This window comes from Urocampus carinirostris, chromosome 6 (genome assembly GCF_059441175.1).
Source record: "Urocampus carinirostris isolate Australia breed hairy pipefish chromosome 6, RoL_Ucar_1.0, whole genome shotgun sequence".
In the NCBI taxonomy this organism is placed as follows: Eukaryota; Metazoa; Chordata; class Actinopteri; order Syngnathiformes; family Syngnathidae; genus Urocampus; species Urocampus carinirostris.
Genome location: NC_142354.1, coordinates 34,975,499 through 35,003,212, shown reverse-complemented (window position 1 = coordinate 35,003,212; position 27,714 = coordinate 34,975,499). Strand labels below are relative to the sequence as shown.

General features: G+C 40.7%; 1 protein-coding gene across 1 annotated transcript; it reads left to right on the top strand.

Moving 5' to 3' along the window:
- Positions 1-158: 158 nt before the first annotated feature.
- Positions 159-27,387, top strand: LOC148364666 (CTTNBP2 N-terminal-like protein). The gene is made up of 7 exons (XM_088338847.1): positions 159-272; positions 7,358-7,462; positions 15,889-16,116; positions 18,258-18,365; positions 23,371-23,559; positions 23,639-23,809; positions 26,567-27,387. Exons 1-7 carry the CDS (start codon positions 267-269, stop codon positions 27,383-27,385), a joined length of 1,626 nt encoding a protein of 541 aa, XP_088194973.1. The 5' UTR covers positions 159-266; the 3' UTR covers positions 27,386-27,387.
- Positions 27,388-27,714: the final 327 nt, after the last annotated feature.

Below are 27,714 nucleotides of genomic sequence, written 5' to 3'. Positions count from 1 at the left end.
ATACAATGTTCCCGGAGCTCAAGAATGCCAAACAAAGGACTTCTACCAAATCCCAAGAGGCGGGATATATTGACTCCGCCCATATCTCCATTCCACCACAGATTCCATTGGTTTATTCTTCAATGTTCCGTATCGCTTATTGGCTAGCCTGTACGTCAGTTTAACGACACTTTCCATCCAGCTCCTGAGTTCCGCTCGCTTTAGAATCGAGAGAAAAAAGGTAGAGAAAAGTTCATGTCGGACTTTTTACTTTTTACCATGACCACATGAAGGTAAGTTGATGTTTGGATGTCGCCGCGTGTGCCAGCTGCGAGGGTTTTATCGTTTTGTTTCTTTCTGAAAAATTTTTTTGTAAAATGAAGAGAATGTGTGAAGTTGGCCACCCAAGCAGGCGGAATTCGTTTGTTTCTTTTTAAAAACACATTTTTCCCTAAACGCCTAAACTACTGTTTCACCGTTTGAGAACGTGTACCACGGACGTTTTAACTATATAGTTGTTTTTTTCCCATGGGGATGTTAACAAGTAGCCTCGGGAGTTTAAGTCAATTAATGTCTCAATCCAATTTGAGCAGGGAGATACAGTATCTGTGAAGGCCTGCTGCACGCAAACAACCGCAAAAACAACACAAAATGCATGAACACTTCTTGGTATGAGTTCAGTTTATAAGATAATAACTCCAGCGTTTCTCATTTCAACTTCCTGCTGGAATCAAAAGTCAGATGTAACTAATTATAGAGTAACAACTGCATACCTGTCTAACTGTCGTATTTTCCCGTACAAAATACAAAATAATCGTACACCATATATTTTTGGGGGGAATGATGCATGATGGGAAATCCCTAGGCGGCAGACGCATGCGCACAGGAGCATCAAACCGCTCGCTTCGTTTGCAACGAAAAAAAAAAGATACCGAGATAGAGGCTTCCGCGGCAAACTCCTTTGACTTGATGGATTTGCCGTTTCGTGATAGTTGGTGTATACCGACCGGATGGTACCCATAATTGACAAATTAGCATTTTTCTGTACAGATTTCCTTGTACGTCGTACTCGTCTTAAAATGCATAAAAATGTACTTTGTACGGCAAAACCGTACAGGTTGACAGGTATTCAACTGCATTGCATATGTAGATCCATCATATCCCTCAAGAGGGGTGACGGACAGCAAGACAAACTTTGGAAATAAAGTTGAATGGACAGGTGCTGGAAGAAGTTCAAAGCTGTAAAGTTTTTGGGTTGTGATGTGCCTGCAGTTGGTGGATTGGAGTGCGAGGTATTAAACAAAATGAATCAAGGAAGGAAGGTTTTGGATGCTCTGAGGAGAGTGATGAGCAACAAGAGTATGAGTATGGATGTTAAGAGGGGACTGTATGAGATTGTGATTATGCCGACTGTGTTGTATGGTGCAGAGACTTGGAGCCTGAACGCAGAATTGAGAAGGAATTTAAATGTTTTTAAAATGAAGTGTTAGAGGAGTAAGTTAAGAGTGACAAGATTAGATGGATTGAGAAATGAAATTGTGAGAGACAGAACTGGAGTAGTGGTGGAACTGAGCAAGCGTGCAAATAAGAGAGTACTCGTTTAGTTTGGACACATGGAGAGGATGGATGAAGAGCGAATGTTGAAGAGGATCTACATTGCATATGTACCTCCATAAGCACCAGAGTCCATTGCCAGTAGAAGATCATTGGTTACCTTAACCAGGGCTGTCTCAGTAGATTGATTAGCAGTGAATCCTGACTGCATACATTCAAAAAGATTATTCTCAGTCATAAAACAGTTCAACTGCTGTGCCACAACTTTTTCTAGTACTTTAGAAAGAAACGATAGGTTTGACACAGGTCTGTAATAACACAGGTGTTCCGAACTGTTCGGTTGGTTTGTTTAAGTGTTGGTTTAATGAGAGTGGACTTGCTGCTGGAACATCACCCGAGGACAGCAAAATGTTGATAATATTTGAAAATGAAGGTCCAAGGACCCCTAAAAGATCTTTAATCAGTGAGACCGCTAGTGCATCAAACAGGCAAGTAGTCGGTTTGGCCGTACTCACCAGCTATGTAAGATTATTAAGTGACAAATTACTAAAACAGGAAAAAAAACACCGGACAGCCACCATCCCGCAATCTACAATTTCCAGATCTTTGACATGTGACATATTTACATGGTCTTTACAAATCTCTTTCCCGTTGAATCTTCTTACTAAAGAGGACCCTAAAGTCATGAGTTGTGTTGGTAGAACCATCTGGGATAATCTGTTGCCTCCTTAGCAATGCTGCAGTGTCAAAGAAGATTTTGGGGTTATTTTTTGTGCAGCAATCACCTAAGAGAAATAAGCTGTTTTAGCATGGGCAAGGGCTGCTGTCGCACCAGGTCTTACGGAACACCTCAAGCTTGGTAGCGCGCCATTTTCGTTCAAATATCTGCAGTATTGTTTCAGTGATCTTTTTTTTTTTCAGTAAACCAAGGCGTGCACCTTTTTGAGATTTATTTTGTAAGGACGTCACAGAATGCAGGACACTAGCCAGAGCGGTATTAAAATCATTCATAAGTGAGTCAATAGAACCTTTACAACGTAACTACCCCTGGAAGAAGATCGGAGATGTCAAAAACTGTACCAGGGGAAAAATTGAAGCCGCTAAATCCTTTAATTTCTTTATAACAACATTTAGTCAGTACCTCAAATGTAACGAGATAATGCTAGTATATGTTAACGCCATCAGATTTAAGGTCGAAACTCCTCGAGTCAGAACCAAGTCTAGTGTGTTTCAATCCGTATGAGTTGGCATATCAATGAATTGATTTTAGCCAAATGTATCAACTAGAAACGGAAATATAACTAAGCGGGGACCTCATGTGAATGTTAAAATCCCCCATAATTATTATTTTGTTTACATAGATTACTAGATCACACCACAGTTCGGATGATTTATATAAGAACACCGAGTATGGTCTCTACAAAAATCAGCTGTGACGTTCAGATTTAATTGGCTAACCAATGTGTTAATCCTCATTTGAATCGGTGACTACTGGCTTAAGATATTCAGAGCTAAATAAGGTGATCTCTATAGGGGCCTGTATTGATAAAAGAGAACAGATAGTTACGCGGATAGATATTCACTGTATATTCAAATCATAGCCGGAAGTAATCGTGCGTAAATGCAACTCTGGAACCATTTTTATGCACTTTTTTATTATTACGCGCAAGTGTGAACATTAATTCATTGACTTCTGGGGGGAAAAAATCTAACATTTACAACTCTTTCAAAATGTCTAAAAATGGCCAAAGTAAAATGTACAGTTGCAGTTTTTTTTAATATCTTTAAACTTGTCATCTCCAAATGGGCACTTATGGAAACTCCTCAACCTACCCTTAGAAAACTGTGTGAAATACACTGTTTAATTTTTTAGATTGTAATGAAATTTGACATGGTACTAAGGAAGGCTTCATGTTCACTTTTTTTTCCAGTTAAGATGCCCGTGCTACACAGGAATTTGACTGAAAAATAATTAGTAAATCAGGAGAAAAGAAAAACTTTCTATTTCAGTGATATGTTCATAGTGTTAACAGGGATTTATTAAGTTTGGGAAAACTTTAAGAGACCAATACCATCCATATTCTCCAATTGGTTCAATCTACTTTGGGCACGTCTTGGATTAGGATTTTAGGTGAATTTTACAGGAAGGTTTAGCGGTTAAAGCAACAAATATTTCTGTGCAGAATATTCGTTGCATCACTAGTTTATTGAACTGATTTTCTGTTTTACACATATAGAATGACACAATCTTTTTTAGTTTATTGGGCTAATCAACAAAATAATTGACTACTGAACTGATTCTCAAAATAGAGGTTTGTTACAGCCAGGGTTGGGTAGGGTTACTTTAACTTGATTACTTTCAATTACCTTTGGATTACTCCAATACCAAATATGCTAATAAAAGACAAAAGAAACTAAATATGAATACAATTACTACATTTTGTGCAGGCTTGGGGAGTAACGGAATACATGGAATGGCAAAAATGATGAAAAATTTATTTTCATTTTGTTTCTGTCGCATTTTATGTTAGTTTTGCCAGAGATCAAAGAGATCAAAGCCAGGAGAGAAAGCTTACCACGTGTTGTGAGTCATAATTTTATTCATATTTAGTTTCTTTTGTCTTTTATTAGCATATTTGGTATTGGAGTAATCCAAAAGTTATTGAAAGTAATCAAGTTAAAGTAACCCTACCCAACCCTGGTTACAGCCCTAGTTTGTTGTCATTATTTAAGAGTTAGTGGCGACCAATCCAGGTTGCACAGCATCACAATTCTCTTCTTGGCTAAATAACAGAATGCTCATCCTTTAGAAAAAGCATTTGCATGTTTTTAGAAACTCCACGATGTGTCTTGAAAGCCATGATCAGGTACGCCAGTAAAAATAGCAAACGGGTCACAATTCCAGCCTAAGTAGCTGAGCTGATGTGCAAGTTTCCATCTTTTGCCCTGCGGTTGATCATGAGTGATGGCGAGAACACTGCGGGCCTTCTTCTCTTTTGATGTGTAAAAGACGACTCGCAGATGGAGTGTCACTCATCGCTTTAAAGCAACTTTATGCAGTCATCCGGGCTTAGACCAACAGCCTGCTAATCATCTCCATGCTACGGTTGTTTGTAGTTAGGTGCAGCTATGTCATTGCCATGTTGGTCACGGTTTGCTCAGAAAATAAATGTGTCAGCTGAGACGTCTCACACAGTCTTCTCCTAAATTTAGTTTGAAGTTTGAAGATTTTAAAGAAAAACAAAATATCTGTGGAGGATCTCACTAATGTGTGTTGAAATAGTGTACCAAAATGCAACTTGATTCCAGTTATAAATAAGTTTATAGATAAATAAAATGGCATGGAAAATGAAATAAATATTTGGAAAACAAGAAGGAAAATGATTGAGTCAAAGAAGTATTCCTACTATTTTTGATGAATAAGAACATCAATAAAAATGTGAGATATCAACAAATACTTCAACTTGAAATTTTCGAGAGAAAAAAGTTTGGGATTTTTTTATCGAGGAAAAACGGGGCTCAAAGATTTGAAGATCAAAAGGAATTACACTTTAAGCTTTGGGAGTGATTATTTTTTTAAAATCTTAAATTTTGTGATGAGATAAACTTAATTTTTCTGATTTGCTGGAAGTAAAAAACATTAATTTGTGTTTAATAAAAAAATAAATGACTGACTATAAATATGTAGACTTAAAGTGACAAAAGTGCACAATTTTAACCTACGTGTATATAAACCAATGAACTTTTATGTGATCATCATCAGTTCATTTATTTGCTTCTTATTCAATTTTTTTTCTTATTCAAATGATTTTTACCAGTAAGGTTGCTAAATCATACACATGGTCTCTTTAAGACTCTCTATAAAGCAGAGTTGTTGAACCAGGGTTGATATAAAATATGCCTGGGAACTCTTGCAGATTTGGTCTGATGCGGGCTTGATGGCCACTTCTGTCTCTCATTATACAACGCCCCCCTTTCCCCAGATGGCTTCATGATTTGTAAAGTTATGGAAAAGAGCTTCAGCTGCTTGTCAACCGCACCATTATGCGTCATAATCTGACTTTTTGAACTCGAGACACCTGTGTTACAGGTGTAATCCGCAGGCGGTCAAATTTTAGTCATCGGGAAATGGTTTTCTGCTCCTTAGATACACAAAAATGTGTTTGCCGGACTTGGAAGCGCGGCAGGACATTTGCCCTGCAGAAGCAACACAGCTGTGAGATTACAGCTCGGCTTTGCTACAAAGAGACCACACGGCATTTTCACAGACGCACGCAAAATTGTTACTTTAACCATAAGCGAGCAAGAAAGACTGAAATGATTTGATACACAATGTTTTAGCCTAGATGGTAGTGTGCCCGCTTTGAGACTGGGAGGTCGCTGGTTCGCGCCTCGACCGAGACATACCTAATTGGTATAATGGCGGCGCCCTCTGGCTGCGGCTGCATCGACTCGCTACAACGGGTCAGGTGTATCGACATTTCGTTCTGTGTACATTGTTACAAAGAATGACAATACAAAGGAAATTATTATTATTATTATTATTATTCTCGTACGATGGTTGAGAGCCGTTCATTTTCGCTAAAGCACCTTGTGCAGCCTTTTGGGGTAAGTTAGAGGATTGTTGTAATAGTTTGGTACTTTTAATAATGAATTACAGTATTTTCCGCACTATAAGGCGCACCTAAAAGCCTTTCTTTTTTTCAAAAGCTGACCATGCGCCTTATAATACAGTGCGCCTTATATATGGATCAATATTAAGTCGCAAAGTCTTGCAACTAAGGCAAGCAGCCGCCGACTAGATTTTCCCCCGATGGCGAAGTAGTCCGCGGTGTATGCTGAGATTTATATACCGGCGTTTCATTTCCTAACCAATGTGTCAATCATCATTTGAATCAGTCACTATTGGCTAAAGTTATTCGGAGGTAACGGGGGCGGATCATTTTTATCATGTACAGGCTCGCATAGACTAAAGGGGCGAAACAAAGCCTGCAATTGGCTGAAAAAGATGAATGTGAATCAAACGTTGGGTTGCACTACGGCATAGAGAAAACATTTTTTACTATTCTGTAGTTGTAAATATTTTACCCTCCTGGATTCACTACACTCACGGTTGTAAGAAGACCATGGTTACGTATTATTATTGAACGTGATGGCTGCAAGAGAACTTAGGTGAGCTATGCGGCTTTATATTTTCCCGGTATCTTGTTTTAGAACAATCTTGATGTTTCTGTGATGAGTCTATTTTTAAACTAAATCCAATTCAAAGTGTTTATCGTCATATGCACGGTAAAGAACCCCGTTTCCCTGCACAATACAATGCTTACTTTGCTGTCCACACAGTTGCCAGCAAAAAATAAAATGGAAACTAAGAATTGTTTGGCATTTTTTGAATCCCAAGACTTTAACCTTCCGAATGATATGTGGAACGATGCATTTAAGTGATTGGTGACATCGTACAGACACTGTTTCCGTACATGTATGAGACATGTATTTGCTTCTTTGCAAGCTTTCGGAATGTTAAGGGGGTAATAAGTTTGACTGAACCATCTGACTGTTTTGTCGACGTTCCCATTGTAGCGCCTTGTAATCCGGTGCGCCTTATGTATGGAAAATATAGGACCAAAAACTATTTTTTTGGGGGTGCTCCCTATAACCCGGTGCGCCTTATAGTGCGAAAACGGTAAATGTTTTGAGTGTGACTTGTTCGGCATTGTGTGTTGTAAAACTGATGGTCATAGATTGATTGTGGGGCTGTATTTTGATGTTTTTTAAACTCTTTCCCATTTTCCCACTTATTGAAGCGAGTTTCTTTACTCAACAGTCCAAACTGAACATGGAAAATTTGACCAAGCCAGAGCTGCTGATGCTCTTCAGCGTTCTGGAGGGAGAGCTGGAAGCCCGAGACATGGTCATTGATGCTCTCAAGGTACTTGCGCTCGCATTCCATAACATCTGAAATGAATGAATGAATGAATTTCTTGACTGAAATATGATTTTAATCAGAGATGCAACAATATCCATTCACATCAAGTTATGATACTGCTACGATATGAACATTACAATACCACAATTTTCTGGGTCTGGGGTGGTTGGCCGGATTGAAAAAGCAGTATAAAAACTTGAACTGATGTTGCTAAAGAAATAAAGCACCATATTGTGTTTTTGCACGTATCATTAGATACAAAGGATTCTGCTTGTTGGGTTGAGCAAATTTCCAATTCTTGGGACGTGAACGAATCTTAATTGTTTCATCTCTGTCTATATGTCAATTACTCAAATATCTTTTTGACATCAAATGTTTTTCTGCTGAAAACGACCAAAAGTATATTTTTAGTTTTTGTTGTGAAATCGGGCGACGCGGCTGATGAGCTCTTAAAATCTTTTACCAACATGACATTTTCCCAAAAGTTCATGTTTCCCTCTGCTTCCACGTTTTTGTTTACATGTTAGTACCAGCTAACCATCTACAGTTCAGCAGTTTTAATCCGTAAACAAGTACCTTATGTTTGACATTCAATCAGTTTGTCCCAAAATTTGATTGGCTGGGGCTAAGCTAGGTGCGAAGAGAATTTAATTTACTATTGTGACTAATTAACAATGTGAAATATGCGTGTGTGACTGTTGTATATGATAAGGTGTTAGAATGAACCTGCTTGTGTTATTTTTATTGTAGATCTCTCAGCATTTACTTCTTCCGTTGAACTATGTTGTCCGATCGTATTTTTTGAAGCACTCAAATGGTCTTTTTTTTTTTTTAACAAAAATATTTTAAATCGGCATGTAGTTAATAAGGTAGCACAGCGGCGCAGTGGTTAGCGCCTGTGCGACACAGTTTTGAGGTCATGAGATCAAACCTCCTGTGTGGAGTTTGCATGTTCTCCCCGTGCTTGCGTGGGTTTTCTTCCGGGCACTCTGGCTTCCTCCCACATTCCAAAAACATGCATGTCAGGTTAATTGGCCGGTCCAAATTGTCCTTAGATGTGAAAGAGAGAGTGAATTGTCTGTCCCTGTGTGCCCTGCGACTGGCTGGCAACCAGTTAGGGGTGTCCCCTGCCCACTGCCCGAAAGACAGCTGGGATGGGCGCCAGCACCCCCACGACCCTCCCAAGGATAAGCGGTGTAGATAATGGATGGATGTAGTTAATAACAAATAAATGCTTTTAATTGATATTTTTTGTGGAGGGTAATTTGTTTCTGTTACGCTGTTTCTGTATTTTGCCCATTTGACAGTTTCATTTCTGTGAATCCCTACATAGAATATGTTTTATTTTCGGTGTGTGACAGTTAAGTTCATTAAGCATAATGTTAATGGGCCTGTTTCAAAGGTTTCGAATGCTTGTTCAAATCTGTTTCAACACTTGCGTCCGGTTTATGCTCAGCTCGGGGCCAAGGCAATTAGGATAAGTAGCTGTATCTACTGCCCCACTTCCTGTTGTTCCCTGTCTATCTGTGCTTGTGTGCATCTTTGGGGATTTTTTTCTCATAACCGCAAAAGTCATCCTTCTTAGAGCTTTAATGTGGAGACGTGGGCCGGCCGAGTGCAACAAATCCTGTCATATTTGACACACAATGGCCCGCCCTGACCTTGCTGGGTTTTACTTGAGCGGGATTAATGCTGCGTTTCAATTAAAAGATTCTCTGGTTGTTTCCCACAGTCCGGTTCACACTCTTGCATACTTGAGGTGATGTTACCTAATACAAGGAGCAACACGGCGAGTATAGGAGAGGGATGGAAATTCCACCAAACTTGCCTGCACTTCTGCAGAAACGTTTCTTCTAATCTGCCGCCACGCTCTGCGAAAGTGTTTTGAACACTCTGGAGGCCTCTTGCAAAAGTGTCCAGTGTTATGTCTAGACCTCCATACCGCATTCTTGCCTCCCCGGTGACGTGGCCATCTAAGGCAAGAAGAGATCCAGCGCAGCGGGTGTCCGATGACTCCGAGCGAACAAATAAACATTGCAAAAACTGTTAACTCATTCAAAGCCTTGCTGGCATCAATGCACCACTGTTGACTCTATGAAGAGTCTAATCACTTCCAAGAAATGCTCTCTTGAGAAAAAGTAGTCAGCACTTAGCCTGTGGTATGCCGTGAGTGTGAAGCTAGGAGGGTCCTAGGGTTCATGTATATACTGTTAAGTTAACATCAAACAACTAAGCGTTGTTGTTCACGAAACGGAGCAGCGTTTACTTAAAGGCACAGTGTGTAATACTTCTAGTAGTAGGAAAGAACCTGAATTCATATAATCAAAGTACAATATTGATTTTAAAAATAAGCTAATTACATGAACTATCATGTAAATCTTTGTTATTGTTGTGTTTGTCTTGCTGTCGGTCACCCCTCTTGAGGGATTTGACCAAGGTAGATAGATAGATGAATAAATCATGTGAATGTCTATTTTCTGTAACTCGAGATTTTTTTTTGCATAAGACGATGCGCACTTCAATGCGGACATGATTGTCAGTCATCTTGCTGCTATGGGTACCAAAAGCAAAAACCTGTCTTTGTCTTACTTTTTTCTTTGTCATTATTTCTTTTTTTTTTTTTTCTGTTTTTTTTTAGCTATTTATTTTGCTTTTCCTCTTAATTGTTCCTCTTTTGTTTCTTTAATAATTTTTCCTTTCTTTTTTCCCCTTTTCTTCTTATTTTTTTCTTTTCTTGCTTTTTCCCTTTTCGTCTTTTTTTTCTTCCTTTTTCAATTTTTCTAGTCTTTTGTATCCTTTTTTTCCATCTCTTCTCCTTTTCTTTTTCTCATTTTTATTCTTTCTTAATGATGAAAGGCATTGCATTTTGGTCACTTTGAATCTTAATAGTTTGTATTCTTCCCTGTGCTTTTACACACCCGTGTTCGGTTTCATGACACAACACAGCCACATATCGTGGTCAAATATTACACACTGTCACTTTAAACACGGCTAAGGGCTCTTACACTATCTGCATTCACATTCAAGGTAGGATCAGGCCTAAAATATCTGACCTGGGCCCTGCGGGCATTAAAGCCAGAACCAGCCTGTGCCTGACCAAATTAACTTGATTTGACGGACCGAGCCCTCAAGCAAACCTGAATTTTCACATTTAATTTTGTGAGAACTAGGAGGAGGGGTCATTTTGGCCAGAATTCCGGCAGGGGCACAAGATTTTACCTTTAATTATCCTCTTTGTAATTGAATTACTTTTAATCTACTTTACTTGTGTGGTGATTTTTAAAAAAGTACTGCACAAACTTCCTTTCCTAGGAAGCTAGGTTCAGACTGCTGGGAAATCAGATTTTTCTGAAAGGACACCACCTGTATCCGATCTGTTAATGTCTGTCTGAAGGGCACGTATCCGTTTTTTTTTCACACTGCACCCAGGCCATCGTTAATACGTTGGTCCTAAATTCAATATTAATCAGATTATTTGGAATTCATCTGCTATGTGAACGGTCAAGGTGTATACATGCAACCCGCACGTCACTCTTCTGCCTTTAACCAGGCGGGAGAAAGTGGCGGACAAAAACACGAAGTAACATTAAATCAAACATTCATAGAAGATGAAAACTTGTTTATTTTGTCACTCACGGAACAGCCAGCATCGCGGATTCACAACATGTAGCTCGAGTTCATTCTTAAACCGATAGTATCCTCTCGTGGATATACCGTAAATTCCGGACTATAGAGCGCACCTGATTATAAGCCGCACCCACCACTTTTTAAGTGATTTTACACTTTTGTTCTTAAACAAGCCGCACCTGTGTATAAACTGCGTGCGGCCGCATTAAAACTTATGACACGATCACAAGTTTAACCCAGACCAGGCTGTAATTTCTACGATTGTGACTTTGTAGAGATTAATTGATCTATATTTTTTACCAATTATCTATCATCCGTCAAACCATGATACACTACAAAGCCAATAGGCCGAGACACTTGCTCCCAGCCAATAGACTGAGACGAGGTCCTAGCCTCCTACCGACACATTCTAAAAGTCAATAGTGCTCGATTCTAGACCCACAGTTGTCATCATGAATGGAAAATGATACCCGTAATTAACGTATGATGCAGACTTGTAAAGTCCGGGTCCCGTTGAAAGTAATCCAAGGAAACAAAATGTTTATTTCCAAAGTTAAGAGTGGGAAAAATATAAATCCACTATTGTCCGCTGCGACAACAGACAGATCTACCGGTAACTCATCTTTACCCCAATTCCCATCAGCCTGCGTTTGCTCCGCCCCTTCTTTTTGAATGGCCCGTAGAACACATAACAGAATAAATCTCTAAAATAAATACATTACAAAAATATACAGTTGCAAATATATATTATACATGGTTACACATATTTACGAAGAAAGACGGTACACCGAGAGTTTTCAAAGCTTTAATAATAATAATAATATTTTTAACTTTCATCCCAAACCGTGCCTTTGAAAGGTTCCAACACGCTAGTTGGATCACGCTCGCAATGCATCAAACGTGCCTGTCAAAAAAAAAGCATCCCGCAATTGTGAAATTCACGGTAGATCGTCCTCAACTTCCTCCTCATAACTATCGCCGTCAAGGGCGTCTTCCTCATTATCGGAACGTACCTTTACTTAACAGACAATGTATGCATGAACTTAAAGGTTGCAGTCTTTCTTGGCGCACATATTCTTAATCTTACCTTTTATACTCCAGCGCCGCTGGTGGCTGTTAGAAAAATTACATAAATTGGCCGCTTCTTAGAATAAGCCGCAGGGCTGAACATTTGGGAAAAACGTAGCGGCTTATAGTCCGGAATTTACGGTATTTAAATTCAAATCCCATCACACAGCCAGTATTCAATGGGGGGAAGCGAGGTTTGGGATTTGAATTATATTTGGGGGGACAACACCACTGTTGACATCCATGAGTACTTTTTCAAACATGAGTGAATTGCATGTGATATGTCCTCTTGTGCCCATGCAAGACATTGTGGCACATTCACGCAGGAATATCTGATTTCACTACAAAATTGGAATTAAGCATTAGGCTCTGCAGTGTGAACAGTGTGAATGTTCGCAGCTTGTTTGTACTCAAAGGATGAGTATCAGGAGAAAAAAATATTTTGGCCATACCACACAGTTAAGAAAAAAATCTGTAAAGGTAATCCCAGCCTAGGCCATGCATGGAATATAATCTTTAAATTGCAACAAAGACAAAAGCTCATTAAGTGCTTCTTTTCTTTGAACATAAAACGTTCAGTATTAAGTGAAAGTTATGGGGTTAATAGAAGCCCCTCTATTTCTAATATTTCATCTCAACTATCATTGGAATCGTAAAACTAACGCTGCATTTTCTTTTCCCCTTTTTCATGAGTCACTCCTGCAGCTGCTCTCCTTTGAAAGGGAAGTTGTTGGGTTTTTTTTTCATGCCTCCTGGCAACTCTCGTCTGTGGCCCACGAATCCACAGGAGCAAGAGGCCGGAATTTTGGACTCGTTTGTGCAGACGGCCAAACATGCATATGAAATTTAACGTGTTGGATATTGCGATGAGTGAGCCTCTGACCCTGAAACAGTTTTGTTGTGTTTTCAAACGAATATTTGTATTCAAACTTGACATCATAAATTAGTTTCTGAAAGTTTTTGAGTTGCAATCGAGCAGACCAAGCCATTTTTTTCTCACTTTTTATTCATGCTTAAATCATCCACCGCAGCAGTAATGTACACTGAGTGACTAAAATTGTCCTTGTGCAACACAAGCCTCCTTAATGGAAAGTCTGATCTAAGCTCTTTGCTAAAATGACATACACACACTGACAGGAATGAGAACAAAATGTAGGCTGCGTTTGCGAAAATAAAAACACTTTGAAATTAGTCATCTTCCTTTTTTTCCATCTTTGACTAATTGCAAGAAGAAATCAAAGGAAGCACTTTTGATGAATTTGTAGAAAGTGTGGTATGAAGTATGGATCGACCGATATGGGGTTTTCAGGGCCGATACAGATAAAAGGTAAATGGTCTGCATTTATATAGCGCTTTTCAAAAGGAGGCCGATAACCGATATTTTGACCCGATTTTCATTTGCTGTAAAAGCTTAAAAATTGGCGTAAATATTTTTTAATAATCCCAAAAGACATTAATAATATTGGTTATATATTCAGGGATCAGAATTTTCCGCGGATCCGCGGATTTCCGCTGTTTTTGAACCCCAAAGGCATTCCGACTTTTTCACTTTTTCTCTAGCGTAGCAAACAAATTCAAAATCCGACTGTCTCACTCTTTCCTTTATTGCTCTGGCGCACCCTGGCGGCCGTTAGAAAAATTGGCCGCATTGTTGGGGAGTTGGGGGGGGGGGGCTCCGCCCTGCTTTATTCCTGGACCCTGGCTATTTCAGCTGAAAATGAAAATCTCCATTCTGATCCCTGTATATTGAAATAAAACTTTAACAGTGCTCTGAAATGTTTTACAGTAAATACATTTGAAATTCAACACAACCAACAGGCCCAAGACGTCGTTGTTGTCATGTACTTTCTCGACAAATTTCCACATCTATCTTTTATTGATGTTTACTATGTTTTGTGTACTGTTAACCAATCCTAAATATGTTGCACCCTGGTCATTACTACTTGTGAGGCCCCTTCTCAAGGTTTCTTATTTCCTTGTGCTGAGGTTTTGAGTTTTTGCTTACCCGCATGTTCGTTTAAGATCAGGGAATTTTGTAATTGTAAACTGTGGATTCCTTTGAGACATTTTGTGATTAAGGGCTAAACAAATAAAAGTGACTTGACTTGAACATGATTAATAAGTGTGTTTTTTCTCTCTAGTCTCCCAAAACAACTCAACTCAATATGTTTGAAATGTGTTTCACTCTGCAAACAGTAGTCAGATTTTAAAATCAATTGAAACATTTATTTGCATGCGAAAGTCTAATGAAACCAGGGTCTCCTCACAATGGTTCTCTGGTTACAGCGATCAATGCACATTTACATTCAATAAAAATGCTTTACAAAAAGGCTACCAAAGCTCACTATAAACATGCTATATAAAGCCTACTTGTGTACAACGTGGTAGTAATTATTATAGCGTTTATCTATATTGGGTCACCTCCAATGTTGGTGACGTTTGCAGAAATCTCATTAACACATTATACAGAATACGATCATGACATTCATTCTTTCGGAAGAGCGACGCCCAGAAGCATAGGAAAATCAGAGTTTGCGTTCACGTGAATGGGAGTGATACACCGGTAGTGTCTGCTTCCATCTGTGCGTCCTTGTCAATTTTTTCCTGTCCTTGTCATTTCAGTCAAGGATAGTCATAAATAGGGATGGAGAGAAAAAGAGACAGTAAACGTGAATGTCAAAAATATTCGCAAATGTGAAATATATTCTCTAACCGGGTCCTCGGTGCACACTCGGTTCCGTTCCCAAGACACCTGGCAGTCTTGCCCTAGGCAACCTCTGTCCAATTGTATGTCCCTTTTCCAAAACACTGTACTGGTCTTCCTTGCCTCGCCTCGCCCAGCCTTTTTTGGTTATCCATTTTGAAAAAGTAACCGGTTCTTAGTTCCTGGGAGCCTTAAATACCCTCTCTTTTTAGGTTCTATACCCCGGACTGGGGACTCAAGCGTCACTGCTGTCCACTGATTGGTGCGCTACGTTGGTGCACTGCAGACCACTGATTGGTGCGCTACATTTGGGGCACTGCTGACCCATTGTCACTTGTTTGAGCGTGAATGTGCTTCCGGTTCGCGCCTAAAAATCCACCAAATATGTCACCGAAAGGATGTCAAGATGCAGTATCGATCTCAACTTTAAAAGGTACCTGGGGAGAGGCAAGGCGAGGTGAGGAAGGCCAGAACCGGTTCGTGGAAAAGGTGTTTTAGTCCAGGTTTGGCTTCGACCAGGTCGGGGGCCAGTCTCCCCTTGGTGCCACCGCGGTCCAGCCTCCCTTGCAAACTAATGTCAGCCTGCTGATTTGTGGGCCACAGACAAGGGTTGCCCGTTTTCCTAATTTAAAACAACACAAAGCAGATCAAAACCCTGGTTAGTTCATTTTAGATATGTACGTTTCTAACATGAAACAATACCATAGTCTTTTGATGTAGCAGTAAAAGAACAGCACCTGCAAGATCATCCTGACGGCATTTATCGAATAATCTGGCCATCAGTCATGGGGCGCACTGTCGTCACTCTGCCAAATTGGATGCCGTTCTCCTCTTTAATCTCTTGATCCTCTTTTGTCGAACCTCCCCAGCCTCACTCACCCTTTCCTTTTTATGCCGCCGAGCATCTTTGCGCTGCGTTACTCGCTCGGAGATATTTCCGCTGGCTGCCAGCCCAGAAAAGGACCTTCACCATCACTTCTTCTGTGCATCGCCACAGCCCTTTAATCATCACATCTTCTGTCATTATCAGGCTCAGCGCAAAGAGTTCTTCGTGCAAGAGCGCTATGGCCGCTACGACCTGAGCGATCCTTTCCTGGCCCTGCAGAGAGATGGTGAAGTCTTGGGGGCTCACCGGGGCAACGACCATCCAGCTACCTCCAACCCGCTAGTGGTGCTAAAGCTGGTGGTGAGCCATTGCAGAAGAATGCAGGAGAAGATGTTGGCCCAGCTGGCGGCCGCAGAGAGCAGGCACAGAATGGTGTGTGAGTCTGAGAAACGGTACACTACAACACAAGAGAATAAAGGAATCAGACGGGAAAAAATTGGCACATCCGCCTGTTGAAAAATAGTAATCAGTTAACAGTATTATTACTTAACCTCTTAATATCAGTCACTGAAATACGTCATTGGAAAGCTTAAACTCTTGGGATTCAAGCCAAAATGACCATTTTAAAATATACTCATCACAGATCAGTCTGAAACAAGATACCCGGAAACTATAAAAACTGGAAAGCTCACCCAAAGGCGCTGGGAACTTTTTCACATGACACGATTCCCCGCAAATAGTGTGTGGTTACATTCTCAAACTTCGGGGGCATTAGGGATTCAGTGTCTTGTCAAGACACGTAGACATATAACACAGAGGAGCCGGGAATCAACCCTGCGACCTCTGCCTCCTGACTGCCGCACTTCTACCCACATGCTGCCTACCATTCTCTACCGGTGACGCACAAACACATTAGTCCATTTAAGCTGACCCCTGGTTTTAGTTGTAAATACAGCTTAGATGCAAATATATATGGTAGGAAGAATATCAGTCGGGAGAAATTATTGTACCCTGTGCTTGAGATGGTGCCACCGTAACTGTATTCAGTGTGTTTGGTAGAACAGTTGAAACATGCCAACTCCACTTGGTTATTGTAACTAGTTGTGTGATGCTGGCGGACATAGGGTTAATTAAAATGTCCTGAGCGAAGAGGGGACAAATACCAATTTGATGGCGTTGAAGTGGAGTAACACCATGTTGTAACTAGCGTTACTGGGCTCATTACCGAGAACAGTAACCGCATTCCAGGAATGAGTTACAAAGTAACATGTTACTCTCAATCAGAGGTAGGTAGTAACAAGTTACATTTACTCAGTTACATTTACTTGACTAAGTTTTGGGATATTTGTACTCCTGGCAGTATTTTTAAATAATTATACTTTACTTTTACTTGATTTAAATTCGCGAAGAAGAAACTGTACTCTTACTCCGCTACTTTCAGCCTACATTGAGCCTGTTTCTATGTAAATTAAATCCCCTCCATGTAAGTCCGCACACTTTTACGAATCCCTCGCTTGCTTTTTTTCTCTCCGGTGAGAGCCATTGTGCGACCCAAGCCCTGCCCCTTTTAAAAAGACAGCATCACATACCAAGTCGGTGGCCGTTTCAACGCAAACCGGCGAGTATGATTGGCCATGGAGCCTACAGGTAAAAAGAGAAAAATAACTTCACAGAAGTCAGACTTAAACTGTATTAATGTGATTTCATTTACTTAACCTTTTCAAAAGGTTGCTATTTTATTTTTATAAATGCATGCTACGTTTTAACGCACTCTTTTCAGAAAAGGGGCACATTATACTGTTTTGCTGTTGATCTTCCCAATCTTAAAAATTAAACCAAAAAAAAATTGGATTCCTTGATTGCGTTTCTTTAATTTATCAAAACAATTAAACATTATGAAGTTTATCAATAAACTTGAGATCGTATCATACAACAGAGTATTCACATCGTTCTAAACAGAATGTGCTGCATCCAACATAGTAACTTTGACCATAGGCAGATATTGATACATACAGAATGTTTTGCGTTAATCATAAGGCTTATAAGACTTTTCCATCCCCTGAAAAATTTGTTTTTGTTTTTTTAGTCCAAAATGGGCTAGCATGTTGTTCTGCCTACAGAGCCTGTTAAAAAAAATACTTGAGCTTTAAATGTGCTACTTTTGCCTAGTTTATTTATTTGATTTATACTACTGTAATTGTATTGTTTATTCAAGTACTTGAAATTACCTTGATAACTTTGTGTATTTATTTTATTTGATCTATTTTTATATTCAATTTATTGTTGATTGGATCCATTTTGATGATTCGATGATCTTATTTAAATGATTGTTTAGAAAAAAATCAATAAATAAGAGTGCTTATATTCAAGTAATTTTTTTGTGTGACTACTTTTTACTTTTACTAGAGTCATATAATGCTGAAGTAGCAATAGATTTTACATTTCTGGCTACACTTCCTACCTCTGCTCTCAACACTGGTCGTCACGTGGTGTTGGTCTCACTGAATGAGTCAGGTATGCTGTTAAGAAGAGAGGTAGTCAAGCCTGCTTGATCGTTGTCTCCTCTTTTTTAGGTGATAATGGATCTGGAGGATGAGAAGAGAAAACATGCTGAGGACACAGCCGAGGGTGATGATGTCACCTACATCCTGGAAAAGGAGCGAGAGCGGTTACAACAGCAGGTCAGATGTCTATCCTTCTGTATTAAAGCACACAAGCTTTGTCCCGTTTCAAAACATCTCAAAGTGATTCTGAAATTCTCCTGTTCAAATAAAGATCATCTTTTGTGAAATGAATGACATTTTGTGAAATAATGAAGTTATGGCTTACCTTCACTGATTTTTAGAGGATATGTCCCAATCCAACATGATTTGTGGCATATCTAATCATTAGATGTCAAGCTACTGATCTGTTTTTATCCTTTTTGTTAGCTGTGCAATTATTTTTGGCTCTTGTCATTTTTCTCAGAAACAATGGTTTCACTGCCATTTAGTGGCCTGAGTTAGTGAGCACAATTGTAATAATTTAAATCATGAAAAAATACCTAAGAGCATACAGCTATCAACTGCACGCAATGCTCTGGGTGCTCCCTGCTGGCTAAATGACGTCAATGCCTTTGAAAATGTTAGTACAGTCGTACCTCTTCTTACGAATTCAATTTGTTCTGGGAGTAGATTTGTAACCTAAAAAAATTGTAAGTAGAGGCGCCTTTTCAATGTAAATTCGCTAATCCGTTCCAAGAAATGCAAAAGTATGATACATTTTTTAAAATAAATCATAAAAAAGCATCAGAACATGAAACGAATACATGTTAAAATTACAATACCCAACAAAAAACCTAAGACAAGAGGCGGACAATGTAAAAAAATAAAAGAATTAAGGAAATAATAAAGATATTCTCTTACTTTTTAGTAAGCCTCTTTGTTTACTGGTCCTCAGCATTGTTTTTTTGCGTCCTGTTTCTTGAAGATGCATTACGGCCATATATTTTGGCGACGTCACAAATACGCATCCCCTTTTCATACCGTTCAATTATTTCCTGCTTTGTTGCAATGTCCAGAAAAACTATTATCCGTTTCTCTTCTCATTCGGAGGTAGAGGTGTGGCTGTAATATAATATGATCAATATATTCCAATCCAGTACATTGATATACAGTGGATGCCTTCCTGCTCCTTAGTTCTTATGTAATTGAAATTCTGCAAAGTGCTATTGTGCTCGTATCTTTTTTTTAATTATTAAGTCTATGTATTATCTATTTATCTATTCTAGTTTAAAATATTGCATAAACCAACTGTACAGTACTGATACGTTTGATTTTCTTGACATAGTGTCTGCATAAAATGTCTTGTGTGCAAATACTCTGTATTGTTATAACAATAGACTCACTGTTCACGGATTCCTTAACCACATGTCATGGGCAAGTACAGCCTTGTTGGCACCCATTCGTCTCCAGACCAGTTTTTCGGGTAGGGATTTGCTCTTCCACATGAAACAGTACTGGTTTCTATGGTTACCAGTATCAGGAAAAGCCTCCTGATCTGACGCAAGTACAGCACCTTTATCCGAATATGTCTGTCAAAAAAGTAGGTTCCCTGCCACAAAACTGCAATCAGTAGAATTACTCACTTGCATGAAATACGAATGTGAATTGGACTTTTTAGTAGCTTTTGTGCATCAAATGCAGGGAAACGAACCTGGTTGTAATTGCGAGGAAATTCACACCTGCATTCTATGCCAGGTTATTCTTATGTGGCCGGCAGTTTTGGTCACAATACAATGCCACGTTACAAAGTGTGTCTAATTTAGTTTGACCCTAACCTCCCTCTCTGGCTTGAAGGAGAGTCATTTCGATGCAACTGGCATCAAAACACCGTTAAACCACTCATTACTTCACTCTGCAAAAGATCAAGTTGTGCAAACTTTTAATTTGCCCTGTATGAAAAAAGTGTACTCATTCATTAATGGTGACAGGCGGTATTAGCTGCAACTTCAAACTTGGCACTTAAACACTGCGGTAATTAGTAAAAACAGTTATCAGCCTGGGCATGTTCTTGATACAATAGACAAGAACAGTAATGTGTGTTTTTTTTTTATTATTGTTTTATATTTTGAGCAACCCACTAAAAACAACCGTTAGCATTTTTTTAAAAAAAAATCAATGTTCATTTATAGTAGTGATGGCAAAATAAAGCCCCATAAAGCAGTGAAGCCTTGGAGGGAATTGCCACACACACACACACACACACACACACACACACACACACACACACACGGGCTTCAAGATGACTATTTCCCTCAACTACGCCATCATGTGGACAAAAAAATACAGGATATGCTTGGTGCATGCAATGAGTGGCGTAATGGTAAGATCTTAAACCCGACCAGGCTCTGAAATCTCAATCATTTGTTCGGGCTGGGCTACGCTCTCGCTGCAAAATATACATTTAATATTATTTTGATTTAGATTTTTTTATCCAGCGCCTCTCTCGCTCTGTTTTTTTTTTTAATCCACAGCTGCTCTCCAGCTGCTTTTAATTTTATCCACCAATTTCGATTTTTTTTACATTTTAAATTTTGCGGCACACCACGAACCAAAAAGTTGCTGGCAGCTGCCTTTTTTTTTTTTTAAATTCACCTCTCCGTTCCTCTCTCTTGGCCATCCATCGTGCCCTGTGAAGCGCTCCCGGTTGTTGGAAGGCCACAATACACATCCAGAAACACAAGACACAGCTGCACAAACTTTCAATATTCATTTCAATTGTAGCCTATTACTTCTTTTGCGCACCTGACAAGTTCAGCATGTAACCAGCCCAGGAGTGGTTGCTCTGTGTTTCCAGTAATGTAGTGAGACCATTGGTTGCTCAATTGTGGCAACAAGTTCCAGTTCTTTCACTTATGCGAACAAGGTAAACTCTGGTGAGAGTAATGACTCGACCATCAGGGCTGTAGAAAACCACTTCAGGATAACCTCACCAATGTTGTGTTGACACCCAGACCAAAGCAGTGGTCGGCCCAGTGAGAGCTATATACCAATGCAGGTTGCTGTGAGATGGCCAGTGTTTCATGCAGTGGTGTCAAATGCCACATTGACAACCTGGTCAGCACAGCACCAGACCTGCAGCAACTTGCATGTCAACCACGAAACTACATAACACCTATGAATTTGACTACATTTCATTAAAAGTATGCAAACCTACAAATACACAACTACAAATATGGTAGAAATATGTACTAAGAGTCTACATAACACAAACACATAAAATCACCTGTGTTTCTGAGCTGCGATATATGCTTACCTGGATCTCAATGGCAACTGTGGTAAAAAAATATCGGAATAATATTTTGCATGTGTTGTTTAACAAATATTGGAACACTTTAAAAAATCACCCAGCCATATCAAAATTCAAGAATTGCGTTTTTTGCTGCACCCTAATTATATGTTTATGTATATGTGTGTATATATGTATGTCTGTGTGTGTGTGTGATTTGTTCGATCACCGAAATCATTTTTCCCATTAAAAATAATGTAAATCGTTTTAATCCGTTCCAACACACTGAATGTTTTTCAAATCAAACGTTTGCTTTATTCTGATTTTGAATTCTGCGTTCGGTTTGGAATTTTCAGAATTTCCGTTCGTTTAGCAATTTGCATACCCGGCAGCCGATCAGAAGACATCGAATAACTTCGTGCTTTTGGACTTTCCCGAGCGATATAAGGTCGCGCATTTGCATATCATTTTCCAAAGTTGTTCAGGATATATCAGAGTGTGCAGTTTCCTTATGTGTGAGAAGATAAGCAGGACATTGTGGTTCAACCTTTAAGCATATTTATTCCTCAACAGCAACCAAAACAAGAACACGGCTCCATTCAATACAACATGGCAATCCACAATAGCAAAACGAAATATGGTGCCTGCGTAATGACGTCACACAATGGAAAACGTCTTACCGCAATATCACGAGTAAAAGCCTTATTAAATTGACAAATCTTAACAAAAGTAGACGCACATAGAACACAAGAAAATTGGAGAAGTGGTTAGAAATCAAGCCAAAACCTCAGCCCCGGAATAAATATTCAAAGGAAGCCAAATGTATGACGCTACAAAACGTAAACATACATTAAAAGCATCGCGGAAAGAGGAGTTCACGTGGCTTGTAGCAACCGTTGCATGAATGAAGATGAGTAAACACAGGTACATACTGATGGCAGATGGAAAACAGCTTTGTCATATCCATGCAATGAATGTTATAAGTAGATTTATAATAAACTTGATTTTAAAGTGTTGTTCTGTTATATATTCTGATTATCCATCCTTAATACTTTGCAACAATGTTTTGTTTTGTTTTTAGATTAGTCGTCTTATTGTGTTTCAAGTTGTGAAAAATGGAGCAGGCAACTTTTCAGAGTTGTCTGCCCGGGTGTCCCGTAACCTTTTGTCACGGGTTTCAGACACTGCCATATCACTTGATTTTGATTGTAGCTCATTGTTGTATGAAGAATAGTTGAAGTCATGGATGTCTACAGGCCTTTCCACTCGTTATTTAAATTTAATTTTTTAGTTTATTGATGAACAACAATAGTGCTAGATAAATAGGTCAGTTATACGATTTCAATGTCTATCCATGTTGTATATTTGGACTGGTGCAAAATGACAGCTCTGTTGGGTATAAAAAAATAGTTGTGCGAGTCATTAATCTTGGTGTGGCACACTGATTTACAAGAAAATTTGAAAGTGGCACTCCACAAAGAAAAGGTTGCTGACCCCTGTTCTAGACCAACCTACTTGTCATTTACATTTTTCATGCCAATTGCAGGTTTGTTTTACCCTGCTTAAGCCTCTACAAGCCTGTAAATGCTAAAAAGGACGCACCTCCACCAAATAACTTCAGCTAATAGTGAGCTGTTCAAATGATGATTTACACATTGGTTAGGAAATGAAATGCTGGTTTATATATCCCAGCATGCACCGCACACTACTTCTACGTGGGGGAGATTGAGTCTGCGGCTGCTTACCGTTGTTGCTAGACCTGTTGCGACTCAATATGAATCCATTTGTAAGGCGCATGACCAGCTTCTAAAAAAATATGAAGGCCTTTAGGTGAACCTTTATAGTGTGGAAAATATGGTACTTATCGCTACTCCAACTAATCAGACGTTCCTTTAATTGACCCTTGTGTCCCCGTAGGTTGAATTTGAACGCTGCCAGGTGCGCCGCATGGAAAAAGAACAACGGCGTGTCACGGATCAGCTCGAGGAGGAGCGGTTGCAGCACAAGCAGCTCTCCTGTGCATTGGCCAAAGAGTGCAAGTGGGCCAGCGCCAGAGCCCTGGAGGAGGGCCAACGTCTCGCTGAGGTCGGCCGCAAACTGGAAAAGGTGACCGATCGCTGTTTTCTGCGAGTCGTCGAACGATATGAGCACTTTTCAAAGAATGCCGACTTCACGCTTGACTTAGGAGCGGGAGGCTTGCCAGGCACTGAAGGAGGAACTGGAGGAGGAGAGGAGGCGAGCACTGAGGATGGAGGCCAGGGTGGAGGAGCAGCTGGCGGAGTTTGACACGGAGCGAGAGCAGCTACGTTCGCGTCTCAAGAAGGAGGAGGCGCACTGCGCCAGACTGCAGAAACAGGTGTGACAGCATTTTCATACACAATGGCATTTCTACATACAATCTTAAGCCGTTCCAGAATCGCTGGTGTAATTAGCAAATATCCCAGATTAATAATAATTGAAAGACTAATTTATCAGTTCCAGCCTCCCAAAACCATTAAAGTTACCCTAAATAGCCATAAAACCCATCTTTCTGATCCCTCAAACCACATTCAAATTGTAATTAAACATAAAAAACAAGCATAAGTCATTATCTCATTTATTTACATAGCCCTTAATCACAAAAACGTCTCAAAGGACTGCACAGGATTACAATTACACAATCACCTGATCTTAAACCAACATGCGGGCAAGGAACAACTCAAAACCTCAGCGTCAGGAAAAAGAGAAACGTTGAGAAGTGACCTCACAAGTGGTAATCCCCCTTTCAGGATGAACAGGCTTAATTAGATTCTGCATTTCAGTACACAAACATCGTAAACGCTAGGTAAAATGTTGAAAGTTTGTCCGGAAAGTGCATGACCGCAACGACGCCCCCAGCCTGTAAACTAGTCCAGAAAGTATGACGGCCACGACGCAGCTTCCCATCTCTGCCAGCTGGTCAATGCAGGCGTTGACATGCTTCAGGTCAGACGCTATTCCGCTGACTCGTCTCAAATTGTCCTTGTCCTTCGTATCACTACCAGGCAGGCAGTCGGAAAAAGACAGGACAATACAAAATATGAGGTGGGCATCAATCATAAGCTTTGGAATAGAAGTGTGTATTAAGTCTTGATTTAAAAACTTCCATTGAGGTTGCGGATCTTATCTCCGGAGACAGGGCATTCCATAGCACCGGGGCCCGGATGGAGAACGTTCTCAAGCCTGCAGACTTCTTGGCTCTGGGAGTCACAAGTAGACCGGCATTTTCCGAGCGGGGACTCCGTGCAGGAAGATAGGGGGAAATCAATTCAGAGAGATAACAGGGTGCAAGTCTATGCAAACATTTGTATGTTAATAAGAGAACCTTAAAGTCACATCTTAAATGGACTGGGAGCCAGTGCAAGTTGGTCAATACAGGAGTAATATGCTAAAACTTTTTTGTCTTAGTCAAAAGTCTAGCTGCCGCATTCCGAACCAGCTGCAAACTTTTAAAGCGAGACATCAGGAGACCAGAAAGCAATTCATTACAGTAATCAAGCCGAGAAGTAATGAACCCATGAATTAAAACCTCTGCATCCGATTGGGACAGCATCGAACGAATCTTCGCAATATTACGGAGGTGGTAGAAAGCTATTCTAGTAATACTTTTCACGTGTGACTGAAACGACAGATTAGGATCAAATATAACACCTAGATTTTTGACCGAATATGTTGATGGTCCACAAGCGTTCACTGTACACTTAAAAAAACACAATTTTTTTTTAGAGTATACTGTCTTTTCTTTCTTTTATTTTGTTAAAGCGAAGCTCTGCGAAAATCTCTTATGCGACTTTGTAGCATGCGCTCACGTCTCACTAATGCCAAACCACAGTGCCACTGAGCCAGTCCTCTTCTTGAAGCTCTCTAACCAGCTAGGGCTGTTCTTGAAATCCATTAGGATTTTACCCAACGCTGCCTCCAGTTGTAGGTCCTAGAAAACAACTTCTGATCTCCATGACAGTATTTCCCGCTAGCCTCTTGTCGCGTACCCACCTCGTCATGAAAAGTGGTTAACAATTTTGAAAGAACGGTCATGCCCTGGTCGGTTTTAAAGCCTTGATGACGTCATTCTGATTTAATAGCGTACGAATAAATGTTGACCAATCGTACTTCTGAGCTAGGTCACTCACACAACAATCACGCTTTTGATTCCCTATCATTCCCCGTTTAGTTTCAAGTGAAATCATTCTTCTTTCTTTCTCGTCAAATACATTACCATTTCCCTTTCCGGAACTCATGGCTGGGGTCACAAAAAGGAGATTCAATATGATAAAAGTTCCTGCGTAATATAAGCAAGCCCGCTGGATCATGGGTCTGTTGGTAGTAGAGGTAAGATCCTAGGCCTGCAGCCCAAACACGACCCGAGACAATTAAAATATACAAATTTGGGTTTTTTTCAGGCTTGGTCGCTCAAATCAAGTTCATTTGTCGGGCTTTACTACCTGTGGGCCGGGCTGGGCTGGATTTCTTGATGCCTGATTTTACCTGTAGTTGCCAGGAGGCGCATGCTCATACTGAGATGATGCTGGCAGTGAGCAGTCTTGAGCGGTGAGCGGTTTCTCATAGCAGCCTCTGGGAATGCTTGTAGCTTGTATTTTCTCCCGTACGTTGAGCAAGATTTTTGTTCCAAATTCATCTCATCTCATTAGCTGTACCGCTTATCCTTATTAGGGTTGTGGGGGGGCTGGAGCCCATCCCAGCCATCTCCGGGCAGTGGGCAGGGGACACCCTGAACTGGTTACCAGCCAATCGCAGGGCACACGGGGACATACAACTCACTCGCTCAGTCACACCTAGGGACAATTTGGACCGGCCATTTCACCTGAAATGCATATCTTTGGAATGTGGGAGGAAACTGGAGTGCCCGGGGGAGAACATACAAACTCCGCACAGTAAGGCCGGAAGCTGGATTTGAACCCATGCAGGAGGTTCCCACGACCTCAGAACTGTGCCGCACACGCGCTAACCACTGCGCCGGGCTGCCCCCAAATTATTCTTGTTTATTGAAATTCTCTTGCCAAAAGGTGCTCGTATATAAAGGTATGAAGTCCAATGTAAAACTGCAAAGTATAACCTCCATATTGTCTTATTATAGGTGAAGGAGCTTCAACAAAAGCTGAGTGATGTCAGCGCTGTGTCGGACGTTCAAGAAGAGGTTGAAGAGTGGGCCACTAAAGTTCCTTCAAAGAATCCGAAAGAGGCCAAACTGGAAAAAGAGGACGAAGCTCCCCAGGAGGCTGTGGATACTAAAATCAACGGGCACCATTTCACAACAGAGGCCAATGATCTTCCTAATGGAAGACTCCAGGATGGAAACCTTCCAGCACAGCAGGCGCTGAGTTCCTCTCCGTGTGCTTCCCCTCTACTTACTAAAGGTCCCAATGCTCCCACTGCGAATAAGTCTTCCTACCAGACTGGAATCAACCAGCGCTTTCACGCAGCCCGCCATAAGTTTCAAGCAGCACCCCCTGAGCCAGAGACAACCCAACCCGCCCCAGGGACATCCCCAACTCCCCCTTTGGCCGAGTCCAGCAAGCAGATGGCCCGCAGCACTGTCACGCAAGCCCTGTCCCGCTTCACCACTACTCAGCAGACGCCAAAACTCTCCTCTGCCAACCACTCTCCTTTTGGGACTGACTACCGCTGCTTAGCGGGCCCCTCGTCCCCAGTGGCGGGCAGGGCGGGGGCCCCTCTGCCGGGTATCCGCTCTCCCATCATACCCAGGGTGGAAAGGGGGATCCCGCCACCTATCCCGCCCAAGAAACCTGGCCTGGCTCAAGGCCCAACTTCACCAGCCCCCGTTCCTAAGTCGGGTGGCCATTGTATAGAGGGCCCCTCCCTCTCTGCGAGCTGCGGGCTCACGTCCGCCCAAGACGGCGTCAAGGAGTTGGACGTGGTGCTTTCGTCCAATTGACATGTAACACTGTTTTATTACTTGCTTATTTATTAAATTTCTATTAAAAAAAATGCCTCGGGCTCACATGGTGGTCCGAAAGCAATACAATCATCCCTAGGGGACTAAAAGGGTTTGACGCCCGAATGACAAGCTGGAGTTAACAAATTGCCACAGATTTTTGGCAGAAAAATTGCCTTTCATGAATTTTAGGGTAAAAAAAGGTACACATGGACAATGCGTCATTCTCAGTGTAGTTTTCTCATTTTAACATGCGTTCTTGGGAACCTCCTGTGTGGGTGCAAATCCAGCTACCGGACTTACTGTGCGGAGTTTGTATGTTCTCCCCG